Here is a 17,508-nt window from a genome sequence, read left to right as displayed (position 1 = left end):
TCAAGTATGGGTATTTCTGATCTTTAGTGCGGTGCACAATTGTTTTGAACTGCCGTTGTACAGAATATATCTATGTTCACCGGGATCTGGCACGACGACCTTCCAGTGGCTTCCGGTCCGACGACCTTACATGGGTCTGGCCTGGGCGCTCTTCCTGCGGCTCAAAGCTTCCCTTCCGCCTAGACGCCTTTCCTTAGGCCTGACGCTTCTAGTGGTCTAGTTCGACGACCTTGACTTGGCTTTCCAGTCCAACGACCTTTCGTAATACCCCGCTTGTAAGTCCTTCAGTGGATCCTGGCCCGACGACTACCACCTAGTTCCGGACTTGACGACGTTCCATGATACCGGCCCGCCGATCTACATGGCTTTCGGTACGATGACCTATCAGTGGATCTGACCTCAACTCCCTTGTTGGCACCGGTCCGACGACCTTTCAATGGCTCCGGTTCGACGACCTTTTTGGTTCCGGCTCGACGCTCTTAATCTACCCGACGCCTCACCAATGGCACTACGACCTTCCCATGGCTCCCGACTCACCGATCTTCCAAGGATCTGACCAAACGACCTTCCATGACACCTGTCCGACGATCTCCCGGAAATACGGCTTCCCGGTTCGATGTCCTTCCAGTTGGCTCTTGGTCCGACAACCCTTCATGGTCCCCGGCTCGCCGACTTTCCAACGGCCCCGGCACAACGAACTCCCAATGGCTCTGCACCGACGACCGTCCAGTGGTTCTGGTTCCTGTCTCGATGACCTTCCAATGGTTCCTGGTTCGTTGTCCTTCCGGGTTTCGGCTCGTTGTCCTTCCATCGGCGCTGACACTTCTTGCCACTGTTGATTCCTCTTCTCCTCCTTTCCACAAGTGCTGGGCCCATAACATGTTGAAGCAGCACTTTGGACAATCGAAAGGAGAGATCTGTACTACTTGCTGGTAGAACTTGGTATACTATATTTTTAATAATTCACTACCTTAAATACAAAACCATTAACATGTTTACAATTATAAATTGTTTATTCATTACTAACAAACATCATGCGTGTGTTGCTAATCATCTCATCGATTGCTTCGATGAGACGAATCTCAACAATAAAGACCTTAGATGGTTTCCATGTGGTACACCGGAAGAAGCAAGGAATTCTCTAGAAAATTGCGACTGGTTAAAACGGTAAACTTTCGACCCATTCAGTAGCTCCGAAGCCAGTCTTGTGAAGATCCACAGGAGCTCAGTTCACTTTATCAAATGTACCTGATGATATCAGTTTGGGTCTGCAGGACGAAAAAATGGTATCCAAAAAACCACGGGCTGGCAATTTGGCTATCGCACACAGAGCTGAAACTCCGCGGTAATTGTTAACACCTCTCTTAACTCTCTTTTTGGTGAAGGCCTCCGTACGTGACGTCATAGATGTTCTTGTCGTTATAAGCCTGTAAAAGTAATCTGAAGCGCACCCTCACTTCCAACGAAGTCATCGATGTGCTTTGGGGCATTCCAAGTACCAAGTTCGTTGCGTCTCACGGGAGAACTAAGGTTGACGTCAACCTCTAAAACTCCAGGATACTACTCTACTTCCATTACACAGATGCGGTTGTGACCGACCGGTAGTCTACTGGATAGGTTTTAACAATATAGAACAGGAGCCGTAGGTCGCCGGTTGTATTTTTTTTACTGATTTACAAATTTACGGGGGAGCATCCTCATAGGACAAGTCGTTGGGCTCTTTCTAAGTAGGACCCAATCCGATTAGGGAAGAAACATATTTTCTAGAGGAGCTATCCAAATCTTTTAGTTAAAAAAACGTTCGTACGAAATCGATCGCAATTTCACCTATCTTTGTTTAAAATTTTTCCCAATTTCAGGTCAAGGTCGGCTGGATGGAGCGTTCTGCGACTTCTCGGAGCAGGATAAGATGGACTACCTCGAGAAGCTGCACAACTTTGGGGTGGTGAACATCGAGATGGAGTGCACCATCTTTGCGGCGCTGACCCATCATGCCGGCATCAAGGCCGCCGTGGTTTGCGTAACGCTGCTGGATCGGCTCAAGGGCGACCAGGTGATGTCCCCGAAGGAGGTCATGAACGAGTGGCAGCAGCGCCCGCAGATCCTGGTATCCCGGCTGATTCGGAAGCATCTGGCCCAGGTTGGAGCGTTGAAGAACCTCGCCTCAACGCCCAGCGCCATCAAGTCGCCACGCCGCTTCAAACTGGTCCAGCAGGAATCGGAAGCTCACGAGTAAGCAGCTGCCCCGAGGATCGATCTTCGTATAACCCATTCCGGTACTTAAGCGCCCCGTGACGACTAGCACTCACGTGTGTGTGTTCACGCGCGTGTTTGTGATCGATATATCAAGCAAACTTAAATTTATCCATAAGTGTGACTGTAAGACGACGATTGCCGCATGACCTGTGAAAGTTGTTTCGAAAATTGTAATATTTTTTTCGATCGTAATAAGATGGTTATCAGGAAAGACAAATCGTTGATGTTGGAAGAAAGAGCAAAACATTCCATTTTTAAGTGAAAATAAATCTTCCCACCAAACGGCAAAAGAAAAGAGAAACTGGCTGAAAACTCTAACAGATGGGAAAAATTTATAATTTTAGTAGCTAATCCATGCCATACTTACCACTCACTCGATGAAAATATAAACCCAAAAGCCCAAAATTCTCAAAGCCCCCAACCCTTCTAGGATTTGGGTTGGGTGCCGCTGATCAACAATATGACTGAGACGAGTTGTAAAAGAAAAAAAAGCTGTTTGCAGGTCAAACTGTGACGGACGATCACCCGGAAAAGAAAAAAATGAATGGCGACCGTGATACTGAAAAAAAACAAAAGCTTAGCCTAAATTTAGAATTAGAGATGATGACGATGATGAAACCAGTAAACCAATTAGCTCTGGCTCACGTGAATCTTAAACGAGAAGTCTTTCGATTTGATTTTTCATTGTTTTTTGTTCGTTGGATACATTTAGCTTCATGATTTGTTTAAAATTTTCAAGAGTTTAAGTTTCATGTTTGTTTTTAGAATTTATGACAAACTTTCTATCGGTTGTGAAGCTTTCTCGTGAGAATCAATCTATCGGTTTTACTACAATAAAATACTGTTTATTCCTTTTTTGTTCTTACGATCATTTGAAAAACCTTCAACTCCTCAAAAAAGAGGTTAGTTAAGAAAAAGCAGTCAAACGCAAGCGTTTAAATAGTCTTAAAAGCGACAATATTCGAAAACCGCAGTGCAGCCTTTCGTTCCCAAGAAACGCTGGATGTTAAATATTTTACCCAATCTTTATTCTGTGGTGGTAGTTAAACCTTATACGGAAGCGTCCTTTTCTCTGAGAGGGGAAAATATTTGGCGCAAGAATCGGAAGCGATCGCGCGTTAATCAGAAATAAATGAATAAATGGTTTCTTTTGTTGCAAAATATAGCCGCTATACCGTTAAGAACAACATGTTAGAACCACAACAACAGTCGGTGGGAGCAAACTGTTGAGATATTCGCTGAAATGTGTTGAGAAATATTAAATTAATGAATCTTAAAACAAAACAAAAAAAATACTAGATGCAAATCAAATAGACAACGAGTTCAACGGACGACGCCCTGAGATATTTTCGTTTCGTTTACCCAAAAAAACGTTAACAACAACATGTTATTCAGTAGCTGTGCATGAATTTCTTTATGACCTGTAGCATTAACTATTCGAAATCAATAGTAGAGGAAGAAAAAAAATTAAAAAACACAGTTAAAACATGCGATAGTTCCATTGTTATTGTGTGATGTTGATACGTTTCTGAGATCAAACGATAAGGCTCTAAATCTGCATTTAACTGATCACGATCGGAATGCCATTTACATCATTCTACGACAATTTCTTTTTCTCTAGCGATTTTCGAGCATCTAGCTTAAGACGAAATTTACCAACTCTTTTTTTTAGCTGGACGTAACCTTTTGAAAAAAAATGTCAACTGTAAGAATCTATAAAATGAATGTTTTACCAACCAAAAAAATAAAAATCAAATGGCACTACACTACACCGGAAGGTTCTAAAACACTGTGTTGTAATTCGTGAAACCACCAAGCATCAAAGAACGTACTAAAGCTTAATCCAGTTTTACGTGTGTGATCCTATATAGCTCTGAAACAAACACCATACAAGCAGCTCAATCAACAATACCAAAACGAAAGAAGAAAACCGGACAGACTAATTCTCTGTCAAACAATCTTACTAAAACACACAACTAACTAACTTTTCCAACTAACTCTACTTAAACTAGCTATTACAACTACTTGTGGAGAAAATAGAAAGAATTCGAAATTTGAATTAGAAACAGAAATCTCAAACCAAGATAATTTTTTGATACGTTTGGAGCAGCAGATGAGGAAATAATGAAAAGAAAATATATAAAAAAAACATGGCGGCCCCAGTTATATGTACAAAACAAAACAAAACAAAAGAAGAAAAAAAAACAACCTAAAGGAATAACTATTAGTAATCGTTTATTATTATATTAAAAAATATATACCACTGAATGACTTGAGGAAACTCGCAAAAATAGTATGGGGGTTCTTTCCATATCTGAAGCTATCCGAACACCACTCTCTATAAACTGAAGAATGTCAAAAATCGGCACACTATCAGCACCCGATTATGCGTACATGAAAATTAGAACAAATCTCCGATCATTTTCTGTCTAATTTTGCCACCTATCGTCGGTATTGCGAATCTTGCATAATTTGACAAAAAATTCTATGTGAGAAAATATTACCTGTTAAGCCCGATTATATCGTCGAAATTGCCCGTTTTTTCCTTGAAAGGTGGGAGGCACTTTCCAACTGGGATACCATTTCATCAAAAGCGATCGTTGCGCAATCTGGAATCTATATTGCGTACTGCTGGATAAAAAATATCCAACGTGTGCAATCGAGTGACCAGTCCATATGGTCAGTGCTATCAGTGTGGATTTGATTCTGGATGGCACAACCTCACACCTCACCTCACTCTCAGTTCAAAACTGGAGCACTACCGGTGCAAAACTGAGACAATAAACGACCAAAAAGACAGAAAAAAAGTGCACAACTGATAATGACCTGGTGCAAAACTGAGCGTGAAAGTAATCAGGCGGTTTCGTCATTGAAAAGAATGATGAGGTGGGTTCGCCATGGAAAAATAGTAGAGCGGGTTCGGGTAAAGAAAAATATCAGATGAGTTCGCTATTGATATAAAATAATTTTGCGGTTTCTTCATTGGGAAGTATAAGAAGGCGTTTCGTCATAAAATTGTCGTTATTCGAATAAACGATTTGGCGGATTCGCCAATGTCAGAAAGAATCGCTTTCTCATTGATAGAAGGAGAAGGGATGGGTCGTCATAGCTATCGAAAATAGACTACCTGGCAGATTCACCATCACAATTTTACAGAAGAGATAAGGCATCTTAGAATCGTACACCCGCATCAGAGTCAAAAGTTATAAAATTTCAAACGTGAACTGAGGCCCTAAGGATCAGAAGGGTAAAAGTGCAAAAAATTTCAATTTCGAGTTAAGAATACCCATCGATTCGTCATATCTCAATCTACATCTGGTGCATAACTTAGATTTTATGTAATTTTTCTAAACACTTCCAATTTAAATAAATTCGTCGTCGTCGGATCCTGTACACTGCAAAAAATTCACACTTAGGATGAATATTTCCCCAAACATACGTCTTCAAAATTGTTCTACGCTTAGATTCTATATGGTTCATATGATTATCATATGTCGTACATAAAATTCATGTTCGAAATATGAAGTTTATATGATATTGACACATAAATTATATGATTTAAGTCTTTGAAAAAAATTATCGTGTTTTCAAAATGGTCGACCTGGAGAAAAAGTTGGCGTACTGTCAACTAATTAGGTGAGTAATGGTTAAAATTATAGCAGCGAATCTTCATTGATCCACTTTTTTCTCCGCAGGAAACTCTGACTGAGATGCTTGTTATCCATGCCGGAATATAAAACAAATATTTATTCCTACAGGAATGTGTCAAAATAAGTTTATATTTTCATCTGAAAAATGAATTTGAACATTAGAAATCGCCTTGAGTAAGCAAGCATTTAAACGCCTTAAAGTAGGCAGATTTTTAGTACAATGCAAATGAATGCTCATAATATTTATGTGTGGTAAATAACTTTTATGTGACGCATATAAAAGTTATAATCTTGAATTACATATGTTTGGACACGTATTTTCCAAATGGGAATAAAAATGGCAAAAATCTATAAGCCGAACACATATTCCAAATATGTGGATTTTTTTGCAGTGTACTTATGAAGGTACCAAATTTCAGCAAATCCCACGGAAATTACTCTGTTGCCTTTTCGGTCTTCCTACTTTTTCAAGCAACCTCTTTCCTCCCCCCCTTAAATACGGTCCTGGATTTTCTGTCATCAGCGAACCAATCGGCGCTCAGGATGTTTTTCTTGAGACAAGGTATTTTTGAATGTATAATGATTTAAATACATAATAACGGATCCAAAGGTACTTACCGTTTTCGCCGATTATTTGTTTCGAATTTCAGAAACTGTTATTTTCACTCCACCCGACCCCTTTTCCATTTAACTATTTACCTCTATTTACTAACTCACAACCGGCTATGTTAAAACCACTTAAAACTTCCTGTATCGCTTACACATCCCGTAAAACTTCCAGCGCTCGTTACATGAAACTGGATAACTTCAGATTACTAAAAAAAAACTCGTCCTCAGGCCTTTCGGTTCCGAAAGACTTCTGGGGATAGTTCAAACCACAAACCGGAAAAACGCAGACACTTTAAAAAAATAAAAAACAAACGGTTTCCGGCGAGAAATCAATCGAGGGATAAACCACAAGCAATCATAACATTTGTAAAGGGCAAGTTTTCATGTTTTCATTAGTCCTCGATGTGAAGTTTTATTTTTCGGTATCATTGTGAAATTGGTGAAATATTTGATAATTATTGTCGTAAAATATATTCTGAAAAAGTTCCTTAAATTAAACATGTGGTGTACGAGTTTTTGAAAAAAAAAATCAAGAGGCAGTTTCTTTATGAGTTTTGACTTCTGGTTAATGAGCTGCCACGTTATTAGACGTTCCTTTTGTCTCTAACTAAAGCAAAATATTAAAAAAAGATCGCATTTAAAATAATCTAAAAATTTTAATGAAAACCACGAAACTAACAGAAGAACATTTTAATTTGTTTTTTTTTCTGCGTGCCCGACAATGGGTCGCTGGCACAAATCAGCAAGTTTTGAATGTGTCGATAAAACAGAGCATCGGTTTGTTTACGTTTTGCTTTTCGAAAATATTGCAGCATTCTTGTACTTATCGGAAGTTTTCACGTTGTTATCGCGTTTTTTTTTCAATTATTCGGTTTCAGCATTGCGTGAAAGCTTCAGTTTTGTCAACTAACGATGACTGGTACCCAAGCTGATTGCCCTACACCGGAAATTTCCCAGTTTGTGCACGATGTTCGGTTACAGTGAGTATTCTTCAAGGGGAACCATTTCACAATAATTGTGCCACGATTTCACTTTACCTTTTAATTTTTTTTTTTCATTTCTTCTAGTAAAATTGTTGGGGCCCATAAATTGACCTCCAAAACCCTGCAGCTGCTCACCAGTTTGATAAACAAGTCGGAATGGAGCACGGCTGAGTAAAATTGATTTTATACCGGGAACCGTTCCAATGAATTAAATTTTGTTTCCCTGTTGCAGGAATTTAATGCAGCTCATACGGCACCAGGGTCGCTTCTTGGTTTCCGCTCTCCCTCAGGATATCGTTATTGCTAACACGGTTCGCCGGATCTTAAAGATTGTACGGGAAGAGTACGACTCGGCCCAGCTGCGAGTTCACATAGACGATGCACAAACGGCCCTGTCCCTGCACAAATTGGTGACTCAAACCAGTGAGCAACGTTCCGGTGACTACACAATACACCAGGCAGGCCTGAAGGAAGCGCTGTTAGATCATCTGAGCGAAATAGCAACCGAGTTGGAAACCAGCGCCGACAATCTGTCCTCCCAGGCTACGGAACACATTCACTCGTCCGAGCTTATTATGACCATTGGCCACTCGAAGTCGGTTGAAAAGTTTCTAAAGAAGGCAGCGGAAAACCGAACCATCGAAGTGATTGTGGCGGAATGTGCTCCGGCTTGCAAAGGCCACCAGTTAGCCGTTAGCCTGGGAAAGACTAAGATTCAAACTACCCTGATACCGGACTCGGCCATTTTTGCCATGATGTCCCGTGTCAATAAGGTAATCATCGGAACGCATTCGGTGCTGGCAAACGGGGGACTAAGAGCCATCTGTGGAGCCTATTCGCTGGCACTGGCTGCAAAACATTTCTCGGTGCCGGTTATTGTGCTGGCCCCAACCTACAAGCTGACGCCCGTCCATCTGTCCAATTACGATCAGGATGATTTCAACATTCTGGGCAATGCTGAGGCTGTGATCCCGTACCAGTCGCCGGCGGCGCGTTTCTCGAAGGCATACAATCCGGTGTTTGATTATGTTCCGCCGGAGCTGGTAACGCTTTTTATTACCAACACGTAAGTAGAAGCCTTTATAATTTAAAAAAAAATCATTTTTTGTATTGATGTTATCAGCCAAAAGTAATAGCGTACAATGGCTTCCCATGGGTTACGAGGCACGAGTGCAGAGTGCAAGCTTGTGTTACTGATAATTAATAGCTTTGAAAAGACTATTAGACTCCAGAACGCAGGATATAAACGGAAAGCTTAAATCTTTTAAAGACAAAAAATATATATTTTTCTCTACATAAGCAATCAACGACTTTATTTAGATTTTTTTTCCAGCGGCGGAAATGCACCATCTTACGTCTATCGGCTTCTCAGTGAGCTGTACCATCCGGAGGATAACGAACTGTAGGCCGTAGAATTGAAAACAACAAATTGCAAGGATTTAACATTGTGTTGGTGTTTATTAAAAACTGTTCAACAAAATCAACTCAACCTTCTACTTAGTGTACTATCTATTCTAAAAACATATTCGACCACCAATCAACCAATCGATTACGGCGACCATCGATCGATCATTTGACCGCCTTGCCGCCGGTGGTTTTGTTCCACAGTTTCGCGGCCTTGTAGGAGGTGACGTTGTAGAAGCGCGACAGACCTTTTGCCGAGGAAGAATTCAAACTATCGACGGAAGGTTTTCTGTTTCCCTGCTCGGATACGATTGATTCTCCCCCGATCCGGTAGGCCGGTTTCATTTTTACGCCTTCCTGTTGGTCTACCAGTCGGCAAAGAACCACCTGGTGATTTTCGGCCGTCGTCGTTTGTTGCATCTGCACCCTTCTAGGAGGTTTCGGGAGCGAGTTGACTCGATTTAACACAGGACTTGAGGCACTCGTCAAAAGTTGCTCATCCTCTGGGAGTTCTTCGTGTTCGACCGATGAGCAATCCGATCTGGAATCGGTTCGTTCGTCGCTCTCGTTCGATTGCATCCGGGTAAGATCGCCGGTGCTTGTTGCGGTGCGCACAATGATGGACCCCTCCGGGACGGCTTTCATATTTGAGTGCTCGATCTGGGTGCAGGAATAGTCGAGCGGAAGAAGCTGACCGCGGGAGTTGGCGGCCACCGTGGACAGTTTTGGGCTTGCCAGCAGCACCAAACTGCGACTGCGCAGCGGAGTGACTTCGATAATGCGTACCCGGTAGTAGAGGATCTGGAGAAAACGGGAAAGGTAAGTTTTATAGTTATTCTACTTGTATTAAGGGGGGGGTAGGGTCTAACGGGTAAAAAAAAAACACCATTTTCACGATTTCTTTCTAGAGCTATCGTTCAAACAAATGTATTCAAATTTTTTGCATTATACAAAGCATTGTTAAAAGAACATTTAGTAATTTTTTCGTAGAAAAATATTGAAAAATGAGCCGGTGACGGAGCACTTTCGAGGATGCCTTTTAGAAAACAGGATTTGCGGTGGACACTGTATCTCAGCACAGAATCATCTGAAATCTAAAAATCCGAGCAAAATATTTTTAATAGATGTTTTTCTGGACCCCAACGTTTTTATTTAACTTAAAAAAATTTTTATGAAATTTTTATGGCTGTTTGAAGTAAAAACTACGATTTTTCACGAAAAAATCCGCCATTTTTTATCTGTAAAATCTCCCCAAAGTAAAAAAACAAAAAAACAAAAACGTTGGGGTCTGGTATTTTATATGTAGAAAATATGTTCCAAATTTGAAAAGAATCGGATAAGTAGTTTTCAAATGACGATGTCCACGGACTTTAAAAATGTGCTTTCGAGAAAAACGCGTTTGAAGTTTCTGCTCTTGCTTTCTTGCAGTGCTATATAGGAGGAGATAAAGGCCTATAACTTCTACAGTTTTGCTTCAATTGACTTGAAAATTTGACACAACATTCTTGAAATGTTTTACAATAAGAAAATAAAAAATAAAAAAAATCGATTTTTTGAAAGTGTTAGACCCTACCCCCCCCTTAAGCATCAAAGGGAGCTCGAAGATTTTTTATAAAATTTTACTTAGCAGTGCGATAATATTGTTGAACATTTTCAAGCCGAATCTACATATAATAATGATCCGAAAAAATTCTATGAGTAACTTTTAAACCTAAACTTGGCCTTGCGTAACTGATTTTATCTACCTGATTAAGTACAAATCTAATACTGCACATTCTCTAAAATGGTTATTTTGTATCATTTTATTAGGTTTTCTTTTTCTAACAATAGTCATGGCCAAATGTCGTCTATAATCTATAAGAACAAATCGATTGTCAATTTTTAACGAGAAATTAACTGACTAAAAGGAAACCAAAATTTATGCAGAAAGTGACAAATCAGATGATTCCAATGCTGATTAATCGTGGAACCGTTTTGCTTTGCGTCAATGTCAACCGAAGTAGAACGAAATTTTCAACTGCATTGTCGTAGTTGGTTGCGCCAAAATCGATAACAAGGAAACCGAGCACGCGGTTGAGCTGAGATTTGTGATAACGGTACGAAAATAATGCCGTGATACATCATACTAGAACATGCCAATAAATCTTCAAACGTTTTTAAAAAGAAAACGCTCAGAACATCTAACAAATTTTGCCGCACAGGCATTTTTCTCTAGAAATTATTACCGTGTGGGGTGAATCACCTTTCACAATTACATTAACCTTGCTCTACTAAACTTAAATTATATTTGAGTCTCGTAAATTGACCGCATTACAAATCTGGTCATTTATAAACTAGTGGGCTTGTGATATAGCTTATTTGGCGAGACCATTGTTTCCTGAGCCGATGTCTGCGAGTTCGAGCCCAAGAGTAAACATCGAACACAGTTGTACCGGACAAGAAAAAATAGCCTGTTGGAGTTCAGGGACTAAGCATAAGTCGATGCAATTACAAAAATGACCAAAAAGGCAAAAATGATAAAATTACCAAAAAAAAAAAAAAAACTACAAATAATATAAAAATAACAAAAACGACACATTGAAAAGAAAGGCAAAAAAAAAATTAATAAAATATGAAAATTGTCAAAAATCAACAACATAAAAAAAACAACAAAAAAAAAACAAAAAATTGAAAGCCTTCAAAAATAACAAAAATGTCAAAAATAACAAAAGTTATAAAAATTTAAGATGAAAAAATGTGAAAAATCACCACGATAACAGAAATTATCCAAACAAAAAATTACAAAAATGACCAAAAAAACAAAAATGATAAAATCCTCCACGATAACAAAAATTATCAAAAAAATAGAATTACAAAAATGACCAAAAAGGCAAAAATGATAAAATCCTCAAAAACTAGATTAAAAAGGTAAATTTGAAAAATACAAAAATTCAAAATTAATCAGAATTTTAATAAAAACAGATAGAAAAAATTACGAAAATGACTAAAATGACTGAAATGATTTAAAAGACAGAATTAACAAAAATAGCAAAAAATAAAAAAGACAAAAATAACAAAAAATGCAAGAATGCAGGGCTAGAAGTTGGTCACTTTTTAGTAACTTTGTCACTTTTTTTAGGCTGGTCACTTAGAAGTTTTTTTTTTTGAAATTTGGTCCCTAAAGTCACTATTTTGTATATAATTTCCTTACAACTGAGCTTATTTTTTAAACTTTTTCTACTCATTAAAAACGTTAAAAACGTTAGTGGTATTTATTATTTTTTTTTATAATTAGGTTATTCGTTTATTATTTGACGGGTTCCTTTTCTTTCCTTTCGAGTCCTGTGAGAATTCACACGACCTAAATTTAGAGAATGGCTCGGATTCAGTAAGGAAGATTATTGTTTAGTTTTGCACTGATATATCGCTTACAATTAAACATTATATGAATGACAATTGCAATTTAAACAAAAATAGTTTTTTGCTTAAAAAATATTTTGTGTATTGTTTATTTGTGACACTTTACCAACGTTTTGGCATTCGTGTCAAGAAATTTTTTTTCCTGAAGTGACACTATTACAACATGTTTAACCAAGATTTGAAGTGTTATGACTTTTAAAGCTTGAATTTGTTAAAAATAATTCTCAACTTAATTTTAAAAAAGTCAATCAAAATCTGTACAGTGCACTAAATCACATGGCAGGAAACATTCCATGCTTTCAATGCTCTTGGTTGTATTGAATGGAAAATAAACTTGTGAAAAGTGACTTAATTGAATCGAAAATATCAGATATTTCATTTCTCAGTTCCCTTATTTCAGACATTTTCGAATCAATTGAAAGATTGGTAGATTGGATACATAGATTTCAAACCCTTTTTGATGTTTTCGATAACTTTCAGTAATTTTTGCACCTTTTTAGAGGTTTACTGATATATTTTCTACAATATTCCAATAGGTGTTTCTTGGATGGATACAATATTTCCGAGGTGTTTCATGGATCTGTTATTTTTTTAAAGAATTGTCGTGTTAAATCATATATGAATATTTTTTTTAAATTCCTCTTTGAACATCATTTTTTTCTAGTTAATCTTTCTAATGATTGATATGTGGATCATGCAACAAAGTCTGCAGTGAATCTCTTAGGAAATGTTCCATTTTTGTAAGTAAATTCTCTTTGAGTTAGTTTTAAATTTGAAAAATTATATTCTACCTTGAAGGTTAGTCTCGTAAAATTATTTAGCCTTTTTTGTGTTATTATCATCTTAAGCCAATTTTTTCGCTAAGCTTCTTTAAGTCATTGTCAATTTTCTGTCAACATTTTGTCCTTTATCTTTTTTTAAACATCTATCATTGTTTTGTCACTTTTTCATGAGGTCCTCCCAATTTTTAATTTCATGATTTTTTCATGAAATGAAATTTCGATAAATGTAAATCTTAACTCAATTTCAAGTAAATTCTTTAAACTTTTCGTTAAACATGTGCTGGTTTTTCATTTGCATTTGTAGATCTCTCACATATCACACTTTTGTTGAAAATTTGGGTTATGTAAATTTATTTCGAATGGTTAACTTTTTTCAATATAATTTTCAAAATTTGTGGGTTTTTTTTTCAAAGAAAATGGATAAACTTGTAGTTTTTGTCGGGCTAAGTTGTCCTAGTCCTTACAGTATGATCTTTTGGTTCCCTCCCATTGTTTCTTTAGAACTTTAGGATTCTGCGGTCGCTATTCTTAAATTATCTAAGCTCATTTAAAATTATCCTCTTTAGCTCATCATATTGCTTTTCTACAAGTGAGGCCAACAGCCTTCCAGAAAACGTTTTTCAATTAACAGAATTGTCTTTAAAGCGTTTTATTTTAGTTTTAAATGTCATTTTTTAGTTAGTTTTCATCTTGATCTGGTCACTAATTTTACCCTAATTTCACTTCAAAGTAACTATGTTGCCCTACTTTTTTACCGCATGGTCGCTTCTAGCCCTGAGAATGACAAAATTGACCGAGAATATCAGGAATTACGAAAAATTATTTTTTTAAATAGCGAAAAAATTATAAATATCATCAAAAATCGCAAACATCACAAAATTACATAAATAACCAAAAAGTAAAAATGATAAAATTACCCACAAAAAAAAAAACAAAAAATACAAAAAGTGTATAAAAATAACAAAACGATAAAAACATATGAACATCGACAAAAAAAATCAAAATAATATAAATCTCCAAAAAGAAAAAAAAAAGATAGAAATATTTCTAAAATAACAAAAGTGATAAAAAACTAACTGTAAAAATACCAGAATAACAAAAATTTTCAAGAAGACTAAAATAACAAAAAAATACCAAATTAGTAAAAAATAACATAATCATCAAAAAAGAAAAGAAAGGTAAATTGAAAAAAAGACAAATAATTAAAAAAGTATCAACATTCACAATTTTTTTTAATAGAATAATAAAAATTTCAAAAAATACAAAAATGTCCAAAATTACAAAAATGACATGAGTAACAAAATATATAAAATATCAATTGTCAAAAATCACCAAAAAGACTAAAATTTAAGAAAATCGTCAAACATGCAAAAGAGACAAAAATGACAACAATCACAAATAAATAAATAAATAAAAATGACAAAAAATCAATAACTTCAAATATTTCCAAAGTTACAGGAATTGTAAAAAAATAAGAAAGAGACAAAAATGACTGAAAAAGATTTCAATGATTATAAAGACAAAATTAACAAATATGGCAACAAATAAAAAACAACAAAAAATGCATAAATGACCAAATTTACCGAAAATATCAAAAATAACAAAAAAAATTTTTTTTTTTCAAAAATAACGAAAAAGATATAAATATTATAAAAATTGCAAACATCAAAAACATTAATGACCAAAAAACAATATTGCAAAAATTACAAACAAAAAAAAATATTAAAAAAAAAACAAAAAATACTAAAATTAAAGAAATGACAAAAAATGTAAAAATTAAATTTTATTTTGTTCCATCAGCTTTTTATTTTTCGTCTTTGATTATGTTTGACTGTCGTGTAATTTTTTTTTCTTTAAGTATTTTGTTATTAAAGATGTACTTCTTTTGATCTTTTCTTAGTGTTGTAGGGGAGATGAGGGCATAACGAGCACCCGAGGCATAATGAGAACTACGCTTTTCTACGAAAGTGCGTATTTTCTTAAATAAATTTTCATGAGGATTTGTTTCGTACTTCCTATATTATTAATTTTTCACAAAAAAAGGAATCTCCTTATCATCTTTACAGAAATATTTAAAAAAAACTAGCTTGGTTCTCAAGTTACGAAAATATTATAATTTTTGAGCACCACGAAATAAGCTCTTATGATCTTAAAATAACCTTGATCTGTAATGTACGCACTGCAACATGATGTGCACATTGTTTCTCAATTTTTACCATTTACCAAATTTTTGATTTTTCACTTTTATCAATTTTAAAACACGTTTTTACTTAAATTTGTTGACTAGGGGCATATAGAGCACCATATTATAGAGGCATAATGAGCATTTTCTGCCGTAGAATCTAGCAGCGAATTAAAATTGATTTATAGCGCCACACCTTGACTAGTTTTCATCCGACAATTTAGCCTATTGGTAAGGTGTCGGAGAGGTAATCAAAGGACTAGAGTTAGATTTCTGTTCGAGGTGATTTTTTCCCATTCACAATTCATGATCGATTTTTTTATTGTTACATTATACGGCTAGTAGCATCATCCTCCGAACAAAGCACTTAATGTATGAGCGTGCGTGAATTGTTTGTATTCTACAAACAGACCTAGATTATTTTGTTATTGCTTTGTTTGATGAATCTACGACTCACCTGACTTCATCGAATTGAATTCGCTGCTAGATTCCCCGGCAAAATGCACATCTTGCTCTGATTAATGGTGCTCATACTGCCTCAGGGGGGGGTTCTCATTATGCCTCCACAGTGGCTGGTTTTCAGCTTTTGGCAAAATTTTTTAAAATGCATTTTTCAACGTTTTCATCTAGTTTTTCACGTTTCAGTCCGTTAGGGAATAGGCTTTTCAAGTGTCTGAACACGAAACAATATGTAACCTCCATATTATAGCTATTTTCTATGGTTAAATAACCGTTTTCCTTAAGGTGGCCATTATGCCCCCATCTCCCCTATTGTCATTTTCCCCTATATCAAGCTTTTTTTGTTTATTATTTTTCGTTTTTTTTTTTCATTTTCGTGTCTAAAATACACCATACAAGCATGTCATGACAGATTAGTTTTAATTTTTGTCTTATTTTTTTTGTTTTTTTTTTCTCTTTCGATCTTTGTTGAAGTATTTGGTCTCATTTGAGCGAATTACTTTTATTGTCATTTCTTGTACTCATCTTGTACGTACATTGTTTTTTCTTATTTTCAATCATTCATGTTTAACTGTACGTACATTAGGGTGACAATAAATGTATGGAACAAAATTATACATTTTGTAGATTGGCCCAAATAACTGACCTGTTCAAAATTTCTGCTTAATCGAACTTGGTGGTTTTTCAAAACACCGACTAAGTCCCAGAAAGTTGTTTTTGGGCCCCATTTTTTTTAGTGATAAGTTTGGCATCAAAACTAAAATTTCGATTTTTCGTATTTCCTTTACCACATATTCCCCCTCCCCCTTAGGCGATTTTTTAGGGTAAGAAAACAAAATTTGAGCGCTTTGAGGTACCCCTATATCAAGTCCGATTGATTTGAAATTTTGCACCGTACTGTTTTTTTTTAAATATCGTCATTTTGACATTGTTCTTTTTTAGGAATTTTGAAATATGGACAAAGGTTTCAATTTTAGTAATTAAAAAAAAAGAAATATTTTTTTTGTTTTACCTTTTGAAAAACTGTAATTTTTGTTTACCAATATCTCATAATCGTAAATAGTATGTTTGCTATTTTAACCAGCAGCGGTTTGAAATGGAAACCCGAGCATTGTAAGTTCATCTATCCAAACAAGGTTGAAAGCTATCATAAAAATTTGTTCAAATTTAGATTCAAACCTTCGCCACTCACCTTATCTTTAGTCATAAACCGAACGGCCTCCCCGATCGCAATCTTGGCACAGTTGCCATCCTTCAGAAAATCCGCGTCATTTTCCGAGTGACAAGGAAACCGCTGCACCAACAACTTGGCGCTATCCACCGGCGAATACAGCTCCAGCTCGAACGCAAACCTCCCACTAACCTTCGACTCCTTCGTAGCGCAAATCACCGTCCAAATGGTCCGTCTGCTGTTCTGATCGTAGATCTGGTAAACATTGAAGTATTCCCCGTAGGTCCTCACCACGTAGTACGCAATCACCGACTGCAGCTGGATGCACCGCTGACTATCGGCGGCGTAGTTCCAGGTCAGGATTATGTCCGGGCTGCAGTAAACCTTATCCTGGTGCTCCTCGGTACAGTGAGCGATCCAATTCTTCTCGCAACCCTGCCAGCTACAGTTCTCCCAAACCTTCCCCATAAAACACTCGATCTGCTTAAAGCCGCAGCGATCCTTGTGCCACCAGAGCAGTTGCAGTGGAAGCCGAACCTTGCAGCCCCGAGTCGCGTGCATACACGGAAATTGGACCTTGGCCGCCAAGGCTTCCAAGGTGTAGTTACGGATT

At 36.7% G+C, this 17,508-nt stretch overlaps 3 protein-coding genes across 7 annotated transcripts in view; 2 read left to right on the top strand and 1 right to left on the bottom strand.

Moving 5' to 3' along the window:
- LOC129738479 (uridine phosphorylase 1) overlaps positions 1 to 4,549 on the top strand; it is a 58,774-nt gene extending 54,225 nt beyond the window's left edge. For all 5 annotated transcript variants that reach the window (XM_055729699.1, XM_055729700.1, XM_055729698.1 and 2 more), the window contains exon 7: positions 1,860 to 4,549. In XM_055729699.1, coding sequence (XP_055585674.1) covers positions 1,860 to 2,236 — 377 coding nt within the window. In that variant the 3' untranslated portion in view covers positions 2,237 to 4,549. The remainder of the gene's footprint in view (positions 1 to 1,859) is intronic.
- A 2,770-nt stretch (positions 4,550 to 7,319) lies between these two features.
- LOC129738480 (translation initiation factor eIF-2B subunit beta) lies at positions 7,320 to 8,987 on the top strand. The gene is made up of 4 exons (XM_055729701.1): positions 7,320 to 7,495; positions 7,583 to 7,669; positions 7,731 to 8,564; positions 8,832 to 8,987. Exons 1-4 carry the CDS (start codon positions 7,428 to 7,430, stop codon positions 8,902 to 8,904), a joined length of 1,062 nt encoding a protein of 353 aa, XP_055585676.1. The 5' UTR covers positions 7,320 to 7,427; the 3' UTR covers positions 8,905 to 8,987.
- Positions 8,928 to 17,508, bottom strand: part of LOC129738489 (uncharacterized) — a 9,786-nt gene continuing 1,205 nt past the window's right edge. Inside the window, exons 2-3 of the mRNA XM_055729710.1 lie at positions 16,917 to 17,508; positions 8,928 to 9,703 (exon numbers count right to left, since the gene is read on the bottom strand). Coding sequence (XP_055585685.1) covers positions 9,068 to 9,703; positions 16,917 to 17,508 — 1,228 coding nt within the window. The 3' untranslated portion in view covers positions 8,928 to 9,067. The remainder of the gene's footprint in view (positions 9,704 to 16,916) is intronic.

Source organism: Uranotaenia lowii, chromosome 1 (genome assembly GCF_029784155.1).
Source record: "Uranotaenia lowii strain MFRU-FL chromosome 1, ASM2978415v1, whole genome shotgun sequence".
Taxonomy (NCBI): Eukaryota; Metazoa; Arthropoda; class Insecta; order Diptera; family Culicidae; genus Uranotaenia; species Uranotaenia lowii.
The sequence above is the reverse complement of the archived record's forward strand: the minus strand, read 5'-3'. Positions and strand labels throughout refer to the sequence as shown.